This window comes from Sinocyclocheilus rhinocerous, unplaced genomic scaffold, assembly GCF_001515625.1.
Source record: "Sinocyclocheilus rhinocerous isolate Xijiao unplaced genomic scaffold, SAMN03320098_v1.1 scaffold1606, whole genome shotgun sequence".
Classification (NCBI taxonomy): Eukaryota; Metazoa; Chordata; class Actinopteri; order Cypriniformes; family Cyprinidae; genus Sinocyclocheilus; species Sinocyclocheilus rhinocerous.
This window is the reverse complement of record NW_015628313.1, coordinates 394,359-415,137: the sequence shown is the minus strand read 5'-3', so window position 1 is coordinate 415,137 and position 20,779 is coordinate 394,359. Positions and strand designations below refer to the sequence as shown.

Below are 20,779 nucleotides of genomic sequence, written 5' to 3'. Positions count from 1 at the left end.
TAAAAGTTGTGTTTTAGATGCAGAGCTATATACCATACTGACATAATCAAGAGCCGATCTTATCAGAGCACAATAAACCAGTCCTGCTCATTCCCATTAAACTGGAGTTATTGAAACTGCGCCATCTAGTGGACACGGTGCGAAAAGAGCGATAAAAGTGGTCACAACTATTTGCTGTTTCAGAGCAGGTTAATATTAAGGTGTTAGAATCATAATTCATGTTGAAGTAAATAATAATTGTCCCTGTAAGTCCAGAAATATGAAATAATAGAACATTTGCTTTGTATCTTATTTGATACATCAGGCTTTTATGGCCCATATAGTATGATATATTAAGAATATGGAGCTCATACTCAAGGAAGAAAAACAAAACGGTGCAGAAATATGGAATTTGGTGCAGTTGTTGTCATTTTGGCCGAAAAGTAAGATGAAATTATCATGGATTGTGATGTGAATCTACTGTTTTTATAATAGTATTCTAAATTTGATAACAGATTACATGCATAAAATGCATATAAATATCAGTTGTCAGTCACTATAAATCTCCCAATTATATGTCTTAATAAGATATTTAAATTCTTAGTTTTATTATCAACGCCACAGAGGAACGTTTTTGTTTGAATCACTTTCAGAACGATATGTCCCAGCTGCTGAACGATAAAAACACTGAGAGCCAATCAGAATGCACCTGTTTTAAAGCTCGTGCATTTAAAGCGACAGACGACAAAACTGCAGTACGCTTTTATCATATACAGAATGTTATTGTTTATTTGTCTAATTGTCTTTTTTAGAGTCTATGTTCTGGAAGCTAAAGTAGTTGTCATTCTTTATAGTTATCGTTCTTGGTGTGACCGGGTCTAGAGGACAGATATGTTTAGATTTATCTGCTAAATGCATAAATTATTATTATTAAATTATTAATTATTATCTCGTTTGAATGTATATTATTTAATATTATATTTCTCAAAAGTGCTGTATGTGTACAGCCTTTTTTAATTAGCAAAAACTACTGAGGCCAATTCTTTCAATCTCTGTAATTCTTTCAGACTGTGGCCTGCATTTAGAGGATTGTGCAGCATTCATTAAATTTAAATGGTGTATATTTAGAAACGGAAATGTTAGGGCAGAATGGGCTGTTTTTATTGTGTGAATGGCCTCTGCCACACCCTCCTGTTCACGTGCAGCTGGGTGAGAAGCAGCACTGAATGCGCACGGAACCGTCGCGAGGAGGAGCGCGAGCTCTCGCAGCATCAGCAACACACACTTCCACACACACGCACACGCACACACTCGCGCGCACACACATACACACACACACACACACACAAAGAGGTCAGCTCGCCTGCTGCGACTTGAATGGAAGACAAACAAGTGCCGCGAGACACAATAAAGAAGGCATAGGAACTGATCACCGTGCCGTCACACGCTGGAGAGGTAGGAGATGATCTAACATTTGTTTGAACTGCATAGCTTTGTCGGCGATACTGACCTTGTCATATAGCCCATCTTCCAAAATCCACCATTCTTCATATGTGCGCAGCCGGGGAGGCATGAAGATGTCTCGGGCTTTATTTCGCGTTGAAATGCATGATAAAAATCTGTCTGTGTTGGAAACGCCGTCGATACGTTTGCATCATCACATCGGTGTGCACCCTCCATATGCTGCCTTTTATTAGCTTATTTATGAATGACAGTCGTTTTGATAAAGTGATACTATGGATGATATGTCCGCAAAACATTGACTATTTGAATCATGAGTCGTCAGTCATTCATAATATGCTTACGGGAACTGGCGCAGGCAATTGTTGGTGCACTTAGCTTTAGTGTCGTTTTCTCTCACGATGCATACCTGCCACAGTGCATGCTTTTGTGGCAAAAGATGCCATCTATAGCATTGCCCATTCCTGCAAATGACATGGATGGCTACTCGCTATTTAGATAAGCCAAATATACATCACTGATACGCTTTGTTGTCATTAATTAAAGCAAGAGAGGCGTCAATGCTCATAATACCAAGATATTTTTAATAGACAGTGTCTGGCCTAATTTTTCTTCTTTTATCATGACATAACGATGATGTAATGCCTAACTGTAAATTGAATTTCAGTTTTGTTTCTTTGTTTGTATTTGCTATCAGGTCCACACTAAACACCCGAATGTGGTGTTCTGCATGCATGAGTTGTTTATTGCATATCTAACATTGCTCTTATAATGTTAAAGGCTCAGTGATGTGAGGATGATAGCATCAATAACATACACATAAACCTTACACTCACTATATAAAGTTGGGATTTTTTCCCTCACTGTACACTTCATATAACTCATGAATGGATGGATGGATTTTCAGTAGGTGTACAGACAGATGATGAGATTTAGCAGTCTTAGCTGTAATTATGTGTTTTCTTGCAAGGAAATGAAATTGAATCTCAGTAATTTCATTCTGAATTGCTTGGATCACATGCTTCTAGGATTAGGGATGTACTGGTATTAAAATTCTGGCCAATAGGATAAGTATTTAAACTATTTTGTATAATACAAATGAATTTAGACATGACAACACTGTAATGTACAGCATTAAAATGTATATTCATTTCAGTTGGATTAGCCAAAGATTACATTTAACCATGTTATTAAATTATTTACATTTTTAAAATTAACTTTCATTGAGTGTTAGGTGAAGGTAAAATGTAAAAAATAGTGGAAATGAGCATGCACAATTAAAGCCCATATTGACTAAAGAAAACCGTCTAATACTGACCAGTAATGGTGTACTATGTATTCCTATTAATGGTTGAAAACCCAAAAATGACTTAGGGACAAAAACATTTTTTTCCCCTCATGAAAACTCAGTTATTAAATACAATTTTAAATGAAAGGTCATGAATCAAAATCAAAAATCTAAATATCTGACAAAATATTACACAAATAACACACTGGATTAGCACATAAAAACAGTGTGAAGAAACAAGGAGAAATGTTCTTTAAATACACAAAATATACAGCTAGACACACAAGCTACCTTACTCCTCTTTGAATTGTACATTTTTAGGCCTGAAATTTGAAGTCTTAAAAATTTCTATTTTTAAGACAGGAAACAGCCTTAGAACTTCCCACTGTCAGCTTCGGTTCGGGGGCATGTTCCCCTTATACACCCTGGAGATTTGTGCGTTCAAGTAAAGGAAACCAGAAAAACTGCTCCCAAGGCGTCCTCCCACTGTAAATAATTCATGAAAAGGCCAATTAATATTAATCCATAAAAAGTACTGCGTCAATACAAGTTGACCAGTGAAGGGGAAAGGCCTTGTGTGTTTGACTGGAGTGTCTGTGCTTTTGTTGGTGCGACAGACGATCCCACAGTATAATCTGAATAAGGTTACACATCTTTAGACAGCAGTGTCTAAAGGTGTGCCTTAAGCATGCTGGACTTCATAGGATGTTATTTTCCACCACAATATGACCTAATTAAACCCACTTTAGTATGCTCACAGATTCGACGTGACAGACATTGGCCCCAAAACATTATGTGGTATAACATTGCCCTCTAGTGTAGTACAACACAGATAGACAATACTAATATAGAGTCCTCCATTGATCCCTATAGAGGAATTCATATTGCTCTAGGCTGCAGATATTAAAATAGATGGTCATCGATAGACAATATCAAACAGTGTCTTAAAAGGCACGTATAGAGTAACATTACTCTTAATACAATCTGCACTTTGGTATCATTAGAAAATGATCTTCATAAGCAGAGATGTACACTTAAAAACAACACATGAAGTAATATATGTTTCATCTGAACTGATATTCACTGAGAAATATATAGTATATTCACTTACTTTGCAATGTAGCTGAATGCATGTATGCCTTGACACTAGAATGCACTATTGCTGACATGTAGGTCAGTCAATTAGTTGGGGCAAGTAGTGTTTCACAAGCAGTTGAGGTTGAATGCTACAGAGTTCAGTTGATTTTCTGTCATTATTTGTGATTTTTATACTTATACTTTTATATTGTATAATAATTTCATAATTAATAATAAATTATCATTTAATTATTCATCTGAAGGAGTGTTGCTTGGACTAAGGGTGTGTTTACACTTGTAGTTCGGTTTTCTTGGTTCTTTTGGTCCAGACCAGAAATGTATAGAAAGAAATGTATACATTTAGTCCAGATTGGACAGCTTTTATAACGTAAATTTTGCGAACTTAACAAACATCCAAAATAATGCCATGTACTGGGCTAAATGCGCTCATTGTTTTGTACATATGGTGGTATTTTTATCAGCTTATAACTCAAGAGCTTATAAAATGTGTAAAGAAACCAAAACAGCTCTAGGAATTCCTCAGTTGCACACGGAGATCTGCGGTTCCAACACCTGTACCAAACTGTAATGGGCAATATAGTTTCTATGACAAAAAGAACCATGTAGGCTTGAGCATTTTGTCCTTTTTAGATTGACACCCTGTGTGGTGAGGTGGAGCAGGAGACATGCACACACAAAACTACTGATATAAATCTCAATTAGCTGAACACAATCAGTACAGACCAATGTTAACAATGACACTGCACAAGTTTCTGTACAAAAAGAGGGAGATATTAAGATCTAGACACAAGAACGGAGGGGTTAGAAAGACAGACTGACAAAACAAAGGCCAGATTTATCTGATTCTAATGGATGAGTGCAATGTTCGGACATGCAGATGCTTTCTGTATTTACAACTGTTTGTTCTGAGTAAAGCAAGAGCGACTGTGTGCATATGTGTGTTTGACAGAGAGACTGTTGTGACAGGACACAGGAAATGTGTGTCTGTCAGGGAACGCGCTGTAATTACATTACCTGGTTCAACCCAGTTCCTCCTCTCATTTTAATCAGCAACACTGTATGCTGTAAGTAAGACATTTTAGCTTTAGTTCTGTATCTGCTAACGGTGCAATATCATACAATAGCTGCTGCTCCACAGCAATAATTTCAACTTTAAAGCATCTCTAATTTCACCCAAACCACAAAGTCATGTTGTGCAGAAAATATCTGACCAGAACACAGGTCGGTCCTTGAGTACACAAAATGTTGACCTCCTATATACAATGACAATGCAGTGACAAGACTGAATTTGCTGGTCCAGTTAGTGGCGGTTTGGTGCTGATGTTGTACACATAGACTCTTTATCAGCAAAACAAGTGATAGTCTTTATCGTGTAGCTGGTTGACCATGGACATGTTGCTAAAAGCCTGGTGGACACACTAAAAAAACTAAAAATATAGTTTTGTCAGCATATTACATTTGTAATTATTTTCTCTTACTGAATAGCAGGATTCACAGATTCTTTCCATTATCCTTTCTAGATCTAGTAAGACATTGGCTAAGAAATTATATGCGATTGTTTTTGCTATTTTTATCATGCTGCTAAAATTATTTAATATTATACTTAAATACTTATGAAATACCACTGATGTGTCATATCTTTCAGTGTTTACCTTTAGCACCTTAGTTATGGTGCTAATAGTTTATTAATAAGTTATGATAGATAGTTAAATAGATAGATAGTTAGATAGATGATAGATAGAAAGAAAGAAAGAAAGAAAGAAAGAAAACATCACTGTTCCTCATGGCAAAATCTGCATTTGTTATTTTTAGGTGCCCACACTGCACAATCAAGTTGAGAAATGATTAATGACTGACTGGAAATCACATTTCCAACATATCAATCAAAACTGAGACTATAAAGTTGGATTCATTGGATTCACTCAGTGGATTCATATTCTATAGTTAGAGATCACTGGAGGCCATGTCTTTTATTGGAGTGGGTTGCTCGTCTTGGCCTGTTCTTCTACAGATCTTGAAAGGTAATGTTTTCAGATTGAATCTGATTCCTCTTGATTCCCTTCTGTGTCTGTTCTGTGGGAGTATTTATTAAACGCCGATATTCACTGCCAGAGTGAGTCACTACAGTCTCTGAAGTTTAACTCATCCAAGAAAGACTCAGCCTTCCAGTGCAGGCGATTTTGAATCTCACGTTAACAAGTACTAGAAGCACCATCAAGATAATGAACTTATTTTTAGAACAGAAAACAAACAATTGAAAATAGCATTGTTGAAGCTGCAGCGTATAATTCCCACACCACTGATGCAATAATGACTGTTTCCAAATAAATACTACACATTTCACCCTGCCCCCATCTATCATCATTCAAACAAGTACTCCCGCTTCAAACTCACTGAACACTGAATTTGTTTTTGACACAAGTACATAGTAAAGACACGTGATATAAACTGGGACCGTTCATCATTCCAACTAAACTAAAATGCATGTATTACTTTTTTATATATTACTATAATGTAATAATGTGCATTACTTACAGACACTTTTGTATTTTATGTTAATTAAACTTTATAAGTAAAAGCCATTCATGTTCTGATTGAGAATGTTAAGTAAGAGATTCAACTGAAATGCATGATGTGCCATGTTTTATATGGTTAGAAAATAAGTATGTCTACTTTAAATTGCTCCTTAATAATACAGTTGATTTGTGACACTGGAGACAGGTAGCAGTTCCTGCCGTTATTGATCGCCACACGTCTTTATTCAGTTAATGGAGGCCCTTGTTCTTTAAAATTGTTTTAACACAATACACACACGCATCCTCACATACGCTGACAAACAAGCTTACAGTCACACTCTTTGTGTGTGTTGGGCAGTTTAAAATGATCAATGCATGTCTGTCCTTCCTGCCCCTGGTAAGCTGGCCAATGAACAAAGTGGCATTCTGTGAGTAGCAACAGAGACAGCAGTATGAACCAGCACACTACCTCACCATCATCACCCACTTTCTCCTCTCTCAAACACATTCTAGGATTGTTTTCATGTGTAAACACATCTCGGGCATAGGCCACTAAGCTCTCACACAGGACATCATGCAAACAAAAATCCCACGAGGAACACACAAAAACATACATTGTGAGAGTTTTATGGCGGTATGAATACATTTTTCACACTGTATTCAATAATGGAGATGTTTGTGAATTCATCATTTGTGAATTCATCATTCATCACAGATATATTCACCCTCATGTTCGCACTACAACACACACGGCTATAAGCATTCTTGAGTTCTCTGTGCACCTGTGCAATGTGACACCTGACTCTAGGTAATAGCGTAGCTCCACAGTAACAGCAGGCAAGTGGAACAGCCACACATTCATACACGCATATGTACTAGCCTCTTACCCAGATAAATCAACAACCAGGTAAGCCTTTATTCTTGCTTACTCCTTCGACCATATATGCGATAAAGCGGTTTTTTATTTTTTGCGTAATGCATGTGGCGTGATAGCGTTAAACACAATAGGCCTCTGTTCATGAAACTGCCATTATCTCTTGCCAGCCCCACATCCTCAAAGGCTCATTGTGTCTTTTTCTTATTTTATGCTTTGTAATGAAAATAAATGGTTGCACATTCAATGATAACAGTGTGTTAGAACCAAGGGCCAGTAGCTTTTTGTTTGTTTATATTGATGTAAAATATCATATATGTGTATTAAATTAAGCTTTTTGTATATCATTTATTTCTTTTGTACAGTTTTATTTTAATAGTTAGTGGATATGGTCATGAAATGCACCATGTTTGTATGTGTAGGTACACATGTAAACTGTATCACTGCATGATTACTCTACAATTCTTTCCCTGAATTTTTTCTTCTTTTATAGTTGTTTCAGACCTCATACTATATACTGTATATATCTTTGTTCCTTTTAGCTTTATATATGCTATTTAAAAGTTTGGGGTCAGTAAGATCTTGATTATTTTTTGAAGGAAATACTTTTTTCAACAAGGAGGCATTATATTGATCAAAGTGACTGTAAAAACATTTATAATGTTGAAAGATTTCAAATAAATGCTGTTCTTTTGAACTTTCTCTTCACCAAAGAATCTTCAAAACAACAAACATTAAAAACATTACTGAAGCTAGATGTGTAAACACTAAAGTATGTAAATAGGCCAAAAGGAAATTCTACCTTTATGCATTACAGAATCATCGTTTTTCAAAAAAATCCTAGACTAGCACCTTGCATATTCACACAACCAACCTTCTGCACAGTTATTTCCCCAATCCTAGATAAATGACAGAAAAAGAGACTAGGCCTGACTAAAGTGCTTGCTCATGTCTGTGACTGCAAACTGAGCACCAAGTCAAAGTGGTTGCATAAAATGTCTATTTGGTGGATCAGGAGTCTAGTGAAGTGAAGTGGTGTAGTGGTAAAGTAGTGTTTAAAATCATTATTTGCCATATATATTATATACTTAATATATATGTTATTATAATGGAGACTGGGACTCGTTGCCACATGGGGAAGTTGTCACAACGGCCATATATCTCACTAACTAGGCTTTTTGAATTTGTACTAAAGCTTGTTTGTTAGCAGTTGTTTGTGTGTTGTCGGATTCAAACTCTTAAATCTTAAAAAACAAAAATTTTAATATTAGCATTTTGTGTAAACTAAAAAGTGCACAGAATGAACTAGAATTCAGAAAAAAAAGTCAACTGTTGATTTTAACCAAGTTGAACTATGTTCTAAACATTTTTATACAGTTTTCCGTTTTATATGTTATAATGTAATATATTTTGATATTTTCAAAAATAGTTTCAAAATTTCACATGTATATTTTGTTTAAAGTTTCCAATGTGACAGCTTAACCCAATATGTCTTTCCTGGGCAATATAATTCAAGGTGTGTATACAGAAATTGACATTGAAAAATCAACCTACACTTAAGTCCGCGGGGTCTTAAAAAGTATTAAAAGTTGATAAATCAATTTAGAGAAAATTAAGGCCCTTAAAAAGTCTTAAATGCCATTTTCCAAGGTATTAAATTTTGTATAATCTTTTCATTATGTATATTTGTCCGAATAGTGGGGTTCTGTGTAGTTTATTTATGGAATCCCGCAAGATTTGACGTCATCTGTTACTGCGCTCACTGACTGACTGCGCAGCTGCGTGATAGCGCAGGGCTTGTTGATCCCGCTCTCGCTGAATTTCTGACCATTACCGCACGCTCCCATCCGCTCCCGCGATTTTTGTGTCCGCTCCCACAAACATTCTAATATTGTATATAATTTTCGCGCATCAGGGTGCCGCTATCAATATGTGGGGTATTTAAATCCCTTCTGAATGATCCCTTCTGAATGAGTGCTTGCAGTCGCAGTTAACTTTCACTTTCGATTTCGCGATCGCGCGCGCACTGTGTAAAGGGAGCACATCTTAAGATAAAAGATATTTGTCAATGAGCTCGGGATCTGTTGAGGAGCAAATCCTCCAACATCTTATCAGTTATCACTCCTTACTTTTGACCTGTGATCAGTCAAATCTGACTTCTGCAGTTCGTGTTGGATGCAGGGTTGTTATTGTTGTTTTTTTCCCCATGAAATTGGGCTGCTTTTAAACTGTTGACATGGGTTGATTTTCCCCAGTGGGTTAAAGGTTTGAAATATTGCATAAATTACATTTGGTTGAAATGCTTGTACTGAAACATTTTGCATTCTACCTGTAATAAAACTGTGCTAAATGTTTTGGGCCACACTAGTAGGAAGCATTTGAGCTGTGTTTATGATAAATGTGCATAACAGTGACTGTAAAATATTTATTTTAGGGATGGAAAAGAATACATGTTATTCATTATGTATATAAGACATTTTTATATTTGGGACATGGTAATTGCACAACTTAGGGCTGTTTTTTTTATTACTGGCATGGGCTTGGGATGCACAATTAAAATGATGTAATAGTTGTGATCATTATTTTACCTTCCATGATCATTCAGACACGATCATAATTATCTTGTGCTTCGTTCCCCCCTTCTGAATTATGTTGTATTTATAAGGAGCTATCACAAAGTAAGTCTGTTTAGTTGTGCTATCTATCTTACAATCAATATATAGTAAATGTAAGTTAAAGTGTTGCCGATGTAACCGGTTAAACTTGGAGTGGCAACGAGGTCTTAAAATGTATGGAAAGAGTCTTAAAAAAGGTCTTAAAAGGTATTCAATTTAACTCTATGATTCCTGTATATACCCTGAAGTAAAAAGTGTGACAACTAGCCCCAGCTCCTATTTATATTACTGCAAGTTACACAGAGTAATGTTTGGATCAGAATTGCCTGGTTCATAATGCTGAAGTCATGATTTGAAAGACAACCCTGACATCCAGTGTGGTCTTATGGGCTATTGATGAAAGATCTGTGTTCATCTGATCTCCATAACCATCATTCATCCAGAACCAACACAATTAGATTTATTAACCTTCATACTTCAATAAAGACTTTTAAGATATGGCATGCTATTAGTAAAATTTTTTAATAAAGTCTATAAGTTGTGATTCAATGGTTTTGTTATATTTTTCCCTAAAGCACCAAGGAGCAGCAACAGAGCTTTGTAAATCAAGGTGCAGAAGGTTGAATCCATGTTCCCTAAGGTTTTCCTTCAGTGGTGTGCAGCTCTTTCCAGCTGTGTGGCTGAACTAGGTAAAAGTGTGCTTTTGTGCTCAGTAAGCACAGGCAGCTAGACAAGCTTTGCTATATGCTGTGTGCAGTCAGCCATCCCATTTTGCTTCAGTGATTTCTAGCTGTTCCTTCAAGCCGACCCATTGTACGAGTGAAGCTAGCTTGCTATCATAATATGGCCCTTTATGCAAAACAAGAACATTTCACCCTTGATACTTAATGCATTATATGCGATTTGCTTAATGTGCAGGCATTACTGACAGCTCCGAGTCCTGTGTATTTAGGCTAGAATCATGGCCCGTAGCCCGTCTTTATTTAAATATGCCCACTCTGAACATCATCCTTTAGTAACATCCCTTAGTATCTGATGCAGCTCTGCTGTGAGCCTTTAGTACTGTGTAGATAAAATGCTACATCAGAACCACCCTTAAATTATGCTGTTGTCATAGCAATAACCACACATGTTGTTTTCTATTAGCTGTGCATGAGAATCAACACAGAAGGCAACAATATGCTAAAAATGGCCATGAATAATTTGGTAAAATTGTGATTCTTGTGTAAATGCATTTATGTTGCCTCTAGGCCACATTACAAACATTGACTATTCTGCTTCAAATGCTCTTTTTGGCATCTGGAAAGTCTGCCATTCAGTCAAGGTTTCCTTCGCAAAGCTATATCAAAAACAGTTCATTTACACTGCTGTTCAAATACTTAAAGGGGTCCTAATTATGCTTTTTCACTTTTTCAACTTTAGTTAGTCTGTAATGTTGCTGTTTGAGCATAAAAAAGATCTGCAAAGTTACAAAGCTCAAAGTCCACTTCAAAAGGAGATATTTTATTTAACAGAAATCACTTTTCAAAAACTACAACGAACGACTCGTTTGGACTACAACGCATATTTTCCGGGATTTGTGATATCACAAATATCGACGAATGGGACGAGACCTGGTTGAGCTGCACTAGAGAAGGCAACGAGTGTTATTATCACTATGTCGGAGACATGCTAGCTTTCCCAAGGCAGACGAACTTAGAGTGGTTACAATCATCCGGGTTCAATCGCGCTCAAATTGATTTGATATTTGCACTGAAGCTGGCAGGTGGCTATGGTAAGGGGCGTGCCATTTCCCGACCAGGCGCCGAGTGCTGCCAATCACAACACACACTGGCCCAGCTAACCAATCACAGCACAATTCGTATTTCAGAAGGCGGGCCTTCAAGCCGTTCATGCCAGACTGAGGAGAGAGATGTTGTAATAATGTAAAATATGTGAAAAATAATGTGTTTTTCGAACAACCTAGTATGAGAGCCTGTTCTAGTACACCCCCAAAACAAAATCAAGACTTTGTAAAAGAGCATAATAGGACCCCTTTAAGGTTTTTTGAAATAAATCGCTTTCAAAACATGAAATCTCTCACCAAGGCTGCATTTATTTGATCCACTATACAGAAAAAAGTAATATTGTGAAATATTTTTTACAATTTAAAATAACTAAATATATTTTCTATTTGAATAACTATATTTTAAAATGTAATTTATTCCAGTGAAGGCAAAGCTGAATTTTCAGCAGTACCGTAATTTCTCCAGTCTTCAGTGTCACATAATTCTTCAGAAATCATTCTAATATGCTGATTTGGTGCTGATCTTATTGACCACAAACATTTAAACAGTATTGTATGTGGCCTTAGTAACTAACTTTAGCTATTAGCCACTGCAACAGATCACTAGCGCTTCCTCATCTTTGATCAATTTTATTTGCAGTATTTAAGAATACTCATTGGGTGTGTCATCTTGGTTTTTCAATCCATTTATGAGGGTCATTATGGCATCTATTATGACTTATAATAATGACATAGCTTTTAGGTTCAGGAGTTACAGGGGCACCATTCCAGTTATCCACTTACAGCCCATTTTATAGCTCACTGGTTTGATCAAATAGAGGCAGGTCTGGGCTAGAAATGTTTGTAATGATGGTTAGAGCTACTCTTAGTGATATAGCCTTGCGGTGAGGTCAGTCTGTACCATTAAACATCAGCAGTGGGTTAAATTAGCACTGTAGCAGCTAGAGCTAACTTAGCAGCTAACTTGTAGCTCTGCTGCTGCCTTTTCTGTTTGCCTTCTGTTCGTATTTTCAATGTCCTGCTGCAATGCATGTGGCTGCGACTTGCGCTTTTGCCATCAGTATTTTGTCTGGAGCTTCTATTATGCACACAACACAAGCAAGATCATTCGCTAATATGTACACATGAACCAGAACATGGCAAATACACACGCAGTTTTGACCACGTGCACACTTGTGTCGCAGATGCATGTGCACAAACACATCTGGACCAGAATCAAAAACAGACAAGCTTTTTTTTTGTCACAGCTGAGCCTGTTCAGACAGAGAGACTTTCAGGATGACCCTGTGCGCCGTTAGAGGACACTGTTTTCTCATACAAAGAGTGCCAACACAATCACACATAGGATGATGTAAGACTCTAATCATTTACAGTTTGCTGTGTTTAACAGTTAGTGCAACACTGTGCTGCCCAAAGGTTTTTGTCTGCCAAAAGCAATGCAGGTTTTGAGGCAATGTGTTTTGATAACCAACAATATTTTAAATATTGGCATTTTTTTGTCCTGACATTCTGAATGAACGCATGTAAGAATCCCAGCAGCAATATAGAACAATAAAACCTCATTTGGGGGAAAAAAACTTTAGTGCTTAATTAAGACTGAGTTATCAAAATTATATTATGCATGAGAATTTGAATTGATTCTGTGGTAATCTGTTAACAAAACAATTCACATTTTTGCTTTTTCTAATATGCTGTTTTGCAGTAATAAATATGGGGTTCCATTAACATAAGATGGTAGAAAAAGTGCTTCTTAAATAGCCATTAATTTAGACTGCTGATCAAGCGCATATCTGATGCGATAATGCACTCTATATGGAGGTAGAGTGCACACTACAAACAACTGTGATGCTCTTCACAGACACAATACTTTGCAGTTACACACTAACATACAAACATCCACACAGACACTTACAATAAAAAGCTTGTTATTCAGATAGCATGTATGTGCATACACACGCTTCACCAAAAAAAACTAAACAAGTGTGCCACTTTTACATGCAATTTCAGCGCAAAAATCCATCCACAATCTATCTATCTATCTATCTATCTATCTATCTATCTATCGTAATCTTAATCTTTATATTATTTTTTTTCAGTTGTACTTTTTATTTTTATTTCAGTTGTCATTTTAGTACTTCAACTCAAAAGTTATTTCCGTAAATTTAAATTTTATTTTTTTATTTTTTTTACATTTTCATTTAATATGTATATTTTATATATAGTTTTAGTTTTACTTTTAGTAAACAATAACAATGCTGCCACAACCTAGTGTAAAAAGGCAATACAATGTTTTTCTGTATGTAATTTTTTTAAAGCACTAATGGCATTCTTGTCTATATAAGTTAGAATTGTATATAAATTGGAAGTATTTTTTACACTGTCACAGTCTTGTCATTGTCTTAAGCCCGGCTCACCCTGTGCGATTTTGGCCACGATTTGGTCGTCTGAGACGAATTTTGAAAATCCTGAAAGATTTTGATAATCCTAGGATAAAATCTGTAATCTTTGGTCATTAGTTTGAAATGTTCACTGACAGCCGATTAATGACCGTTGCCATTAAATTTTACCTCCGACAAAGTTCTGGCAGTGTCAGAAGATTTGGAGCACAGTCCCTGTAGTGTGACTTCTCATACGACGAACGTCTAATTGTCTTTGTTTTTCAAGACAAGCCATGATCAAAATTAACGCTTTAATTTTTAAATTTAAATTTAAAATTAACGAGTTTTCGTTGTTATGGTGCGTGTCCACTGGAGCGGAGCAGAGTGAGCGCTTTTAATTTATTTATATAGAAGTTGAGCTTCACGCTCTGAAGCTCAACTTTCATAGGAATTAACTGAAAACACTCACTCTGCTCCATGCGAGTGGACACACCGTTAGCCACCATTTCATTCCTGTGTGTAACGCAGCTCACCTACACCGAACGTGTCATGGGTTGATTTTTCTTGCGCGGGTCCGTTTTTTAACGTGTCTTGACTGTCGTACAGTCTGACATTAATGACAGCTGAAATCCTACAGTGTGACTTGAGGATCATGTTCGTACAGTCTGACAAGCAACAATCATAAAGGACTGTTATAAATCGCACAGTGTGCGCCTGACTTTAGTCTTCCCTGTTTGACCTAGTTTTCCCTCATGTGTCTGATTAGTTATCTCTCTCACCTGTCATTGTTAATCTTGTTAGTCCTCCATCTTATTTAAACCCTGTGTTTGATCCCAGTGTTTGTCCAGTCTCATCTATGTTTAATGTGGATAACGTGGATTGTACCCTGATCGTTGGCTTATTAAATATTATTGAACTCTTCTTCTTCTTCTTTGTCTTTATTGGATTGTTACACGGACCACACATGACAGAAGACAGGACCAACAGATAAACAGTGGCAATTTTTTTTTGAGTGATTTTTGTTGTTTTTGGCACGATGGATGATCCTGCTCTCCTCATCCTCCTGCTGGAGCAGGGGGAGCGCTCTCTTGAGGACCACACAAGAGACTTTTTGGACCTTGCCAACCAAACACACTACCTGGATAACTGCCTCACCACGTTCTACCATGTTGGACTAAACACAGCCGTTAAGGCAAAGTTGTCTGGGGACGGTCCTCGAGAGAGCCTAGCCGCCTATGTGGAGTGGGTGCTGGTAAATAACAACTCGCCGCTGACTCCCTGCTACATAGATGAGGAACTCACCAGCCCCACTCCTGAGCTAGCCATCATACCAGCGCAGCATCGAGTGTGAGCACAAGCCCACCTCAGACACGGAGGTGTGACCGAAGAGCCTGAGGAAACAGAGCCAATCATCGCCCCGGAGCCCATGCCTGCCAATAAGTCTGACTAGGTGTGCGAACCGGCCACAACATCGGAGTGAGTCGGAGTATTCATGGAAGACGAGGGAAAAGAGGAAAGCCCCGCCCACATCTCCACTGCTGAGGGTGAGCTGCAGCTGGTTTCTGTGAATTCTCTTTCCCATTCTTTGTCCCTGTCCAGTCTTGCTCCTTTTGATTTCTCGCTGGTTCTGTCCAGCTGCAGCTTATGCCATTACCATCCAGCCTCAAGATCATCTACATCTATTCGGGACTGTCCTGCTGTTGGCACTCATGGACCTCATCACCACTTCTGTACAGCCTTCGTCTAGCAACAGCCCATCTCCGTCTCTCACCGCAGCCAAGCACTCAGTCTCCGCTCCTCTGCTGTCAGTCATCCCCGATGCACACCCTCAGCCTGCATCTGCCTATGTGGGTCCACATCGGGGCTTCCTTCCATCAGCTCCGCCTTGGTGTGAGGTTCATCTGTCTCCGCCTTGGCTCCTAGCTTCCTCGTCTCCACCATGGCCCCTCATCCCAAAGGCTCCACTGGGCTCCCTTCTTCATCCTGCTCCAGCTTGGTCAGTCGTTGACCATCCGCTGCCTCGGGATTGCATTCCTCTGGCTTTGCCTCGTCACTCCGCCCCTCTGGCTCTGTCAGGCTCCTCCTTCCCTCTGGCTCCGCTTTCATCCTTGGTCACTCCGGCTCTACCACCATCTTCCGGATCCCAGCCTCCACCTCGGTCGCCAGAGCCTGCTGCTCCATCTTGGTCCTCTGTGTCGGCAAGGCTCAGCGTCTGCTCGGTTCCACATGGGTCACCATTGCTGCCGGCCTCATCCCAGGAGCTTGCACCCCCAGGATCCTCCGCCCAGGCGTCATCCATGGCTCCTCCCTCCTGCATCTACACCTGGGGCCTTTACCTTGGCTTGGTTCTGGTCGCCATTTCACCGCCTCCTGCTCCCAGCTCCTCCGTGGCTCCTCCCTCCGTCATCACCTTGTTGGTTTTCTTCTGTCTGCCTTCTCCCGGTCATCAGGCCACCTCCAGAACCTCCTCCTGCCTGTCCCCTCTAAAATTTGCACAGAACCTTTCACCAGTGATCACAGCTAGATGCATGCCAGTTAGAAATGTGTCCCAGTGCAGTCCGCCTTGCTCTGATGTCACGCTGACGAATGCCAAAAATCTTGGCCGTGCAGTGGAGCGCAGTTACTCTCCCCCAGCTGCGCTGACCAAAAGCATGATGGGAAACGACTTGCTGACGACACAGCTTAATGCTCATTGGTTCAAACAACTGTTAAGTTGTGTTCTCTTCTAAAATGTTTTTTTTTTTTTTATCTGATATCATGTGATTGTGTTTCAATTATGCATGAATATTCCCAAACACTATGACAGTGCGATCTCTGTGTGAGATATGATTGTTGTCATATTTCTGAAAAATACTAAAATAAGTGCTTGTATTAAAGTAAAAATGGATGATAAATACGTCTTTTGAATGGAATTAAATAGCAAGTATTTTGAGTGTCTTGTTCATCATGTTTGTTTTCATATAAAAGCAACAGAACTGAAATTATATCAGCAACACAGCACATCTTAAACAAGCCTCCTGTGTTTGCTCCCAGTGTTTGTCTGGTCTAGTCTGTGTTTAATGTGGTTAATGTGGATTGTACCCTGATCGTTGGCTTATTAAATATTATTGAACTCTTCTTCTTCATCTTTATTGGATTGTTACACGCACCATGCATGACAGACACATTGTTCATACAGTTAGCTGATCATTATCACAAAAAAAAAAAAAAATCCCAACAGGGTTGTCAGGAACTTATGTTATTCTGATTTATTTTGGAATAATGACCAGATGATTGTATATTAGCCCATTTATAGGGCTACTAAACAAATCAATAAAATGGAGATTGAATATTTAAGTTGCAGAATTTGTATATCTTGTAGCCATTACAAATAGATATGACACATTATATAACACAGCTATATGAACCTGTCAGTTACACAGCAAACAAACAAAACAAGATGTTTGTGTGCATTTTTATTGATCATGGCAGCAGTACATTATTACATTGTAACCAAAAAGCATTATAACTGTGCATATATCCAGACTCGGGTGTAGTAAAGTTTACAGTTCCCTTAATATAAGGTTGTGATAGGCCTGCAAGATGAGGAATTTCATTCTTCAAATCTTAGCAAAATCCCACTGAGAAAAGAGAAAGAGATGGTCCTGTTATTCGCAACCAAGTGATGGCAAGAAATAAACCCAGGACTAAAAGAAGACTGTGTACAAGCACAAACAGACTATGATGAAAATAAAAATTCAAGCAAAGATCAAGCATTTGTAAAAATAAAAGATTTCACGAAAGAGAGTTTGAGAGCCCAGAATAAAAGCGATTCAAGTGTCTCATGATCTCTGTAAGCCTTTCTATTTCCTATTATTGTCATCTTCTCCTTCCATTTTCTTTTCATACTTGCACACACAAACACATCAATGAGAAAAATACCTCTGTGTTCACGCTTATCCCCCCTCTACTCTTGCTGCAGACAAAGCCCGTCATAACCATGACAACGGACAGTAAGGAGGCTAAGCTTGACGCGCGGGTAGAGGTAACAGTATCTGAAGGCCCAGGTAAACAAAAACAGAGTGAGGATCTTTGTGAACAGCCTGCTCTTAAAGTGACAGTGACTAAATGCCTCAAGACATCCGCACTCTCTTTAAGAACTGTGTGGTGTTTCAAAAAGGGTCACAAAAACTTCCAAGAATTGTTTGCTGTGTCTGCGTGTGCCTGTGTGTCTTTAAAGGAATAGTTCAGTTAAAAATTACAATTCTGTCAATACTCACCCGCATTTCTTTAAAAACCTATATGACTTCTTCTGTGGAGCACAAAAGATGAAATTTTATAGATTTGAAAGTTGTTTTAGTCTTTGAAGTTGTTTTCCATGCCATTACAATGAATGGGGATGGGAGGACAGGAGATTTCAAGCTTCAAAAAGGATGTAAAAACCACCACAAAAGTGGTTAATGTGACTTGTGCAATATATTTCAAGACTTGAGCTAGATTTGGTCTAGATCTTTTCAGACATTGCTAATTCACTCATTCTTGCAATGAGAGTTGGATGCCAACATTTTTCATCTTAAACTTTGATCTGTTAGCTTTAGAAGTCTTGAAATCTATCGCACAAGTCACATGAACCACTTTTATGGTGCTTTCGCACACTTTTTGTCCCCAGTCCTTATACATTGCAATTGCATGAAGCAGAGTGACCATCACATTCTCCAAAATTTCTCCTTGTTGTTCTTGGGAACAATGAGAGTCATACAGATTTGAAACGACATGAGTGTGAGTAAATGATTTTCATTTCTGTGTGAATTATTCCTTTAAATATGACTTAATCACATGTTATTGTTGCTGTCCAGGGTTTACACACCTTTTCGAGTGAACCTTGTGTCCTCAAACTTTATAACCACATTTAACTTATAAACATTAGTATGTCTCACATGCGACTTATTTCATTCTTTCTCAGTACGGCTGAAGTGTGGCATGCTTTAGTTTGAGCTTGTTTCTTTATGCTGTTACGGATATACAGTATACCAATGTTAGGCAATCAAGTACACTGCTGACAAAAGGAACAGTGCCAATTTTTATGTTGTTGCTTATGATAAATATATCAATCATGTACTAATGCTGAAATTTGGAGTGTGAGGGGAACAAGTAGGTTCAGGTGGGCATTACATGTGGTGCGACAAAAACAAGTTATTGGCTTTGCTGCACTAGTGAGAAACATTGTACGACAAGAGTGTGCGGAGCAAGGTTGAGTATTATTATGTTGTGAAGTGGGATGGACGTGTGTTTTAGCTTTTGTGAAGAAGTGAGAGGAACAGTCAGGTCTGAGTTAATTTATTTAGCAGTACTGACACTCATAGGTACAGAAAGGCCGTGTTTGAGTATAGTGGTTGTAGTATGGAGGAGTACAAGGGAGACACATCGAGGGCTGTTTCTCTGGCTGAGTGGTGTCCACTCACATCATATGCCTCAGTGATTGAGGATGCCTGCAGCACGGCATTGTGGGCCAGAGAAATGTAGTAGCAGCAGCTGGGAAGAGACTGTGACTTAGATGAGGTTTGAGAGGGAAATGACGAGACAAAATATGAGAAATCATAAAATAATCCAGTCATATACTCTCGTAAAGTAAACTCTGGAACGGTAATAACTTCAGGAATTCGCACCAGAACAACAACAGAAGTGGTCACTGACGACAGGTACCAAATGCCTTACTTTCTTTGTTATTGTGCCATTGTGTTTTGAGCAGCAACACACTTACTGTGTAACTCCAGACTACTTTCCACTTTTAGCCTGTAACAGATCCACGCTGATCATTAGCTGAATTTATCTACTCTGTGGTGTAGAGTGGCCCTGCCACCCCAGCCATTTCACTTGGAGCTCCTACAACACAAGAGAGTCAGTCACACACACTCTTGAGCATTATAAATACACACAAACATACATAAAAACAGAAAATGCAGTCTGGAGATGTTTTGCTCTTGGTTGGTGGAGTGCTTATGGTGTGCTTATAATACCATTCAGAAGGACCAAGAAGGGACCTGCAGGCTGTAATAAACAAAATTCACACATACACATACAGAACAGAAGGGAATTAAAAAATTACGGTGGCTGATTATCAAAAAGAGAAAGTCACAACTTCTAATTAGTTATCAAAAGTGTTCATCAAAAGTGACAGTAAAAACTTATAATGTAACAAGATTTCTATTTCATAATAATGCTGATTTATGTGAACTTTCTATTCATCAAAGAATCCTGATATAAAAAATATTAAGCAGTTAAACTGTTTTCACCATTAATAGAAGAATTGTTCCTTGAGAACCTAATTAGGATATTAGAATGATTTCTGAATAATCATGTGAAAATTCAACTTTGCCATCACAGAATAAATTACATTTAAAAATATATTAAACAGAAAACAAGTTATTTTAAACTGCAATAATATAGTTTAACAACGTCGTTTGCACTGCGCTCTTGCGTTACTTGATCTTTTTATTTTGGTGCGTCAATCTGTTGAGTTACTTAGTATAGGAAATTATGATCCGCACTCACTATAATAAATTGAGTATTTACAGTGTGAAAACCAATGATAGTTTATGACGATGTATTTCTGATGTTCTTAATTATTGAATTTTCCATTGTTATACAATTTAAAGTTAATTGGAGTAGATACTGATGATTGATAGGATAAACTATAGGTTTGTATAATAGTGATAAATATGTGATCCTAAATAACTATTGTTTTAGTCACGGGTATATTGTGAGGTGTAATAGTGGATGTGACGTTTTGTGTTGGATATATATA

At 38.0% G+C, this 20,779-nt stretch overlaps 1 protein-coding gene across 1 annotated transcript in view; it reads left to right on the top strand.

The window, feature by feature from the left end:
- The first annotated feature begins 17,751 nt into the window (after positions 1–17,751).
- The window catches only part of LOC107737310 (uncharacterized protein KIAA1211 homolog), a 20,168-nt gene continuing 17,140 nt past the window's right edge, over positions 17,752–20,779 (top strand). Inside the window, exon 1 of the mRNA XM_016548778.1 lies at positions 17,752–18,041. Within this exon, the coding sequence (XP_016404264.1) occupies positions 17,819–18,041 (223 nt within the window). The 5' untranslated portion in view covers positions 17,752–17,818. The remainder of the gene's footprint in view (positions 18,042–20,779) is intronic.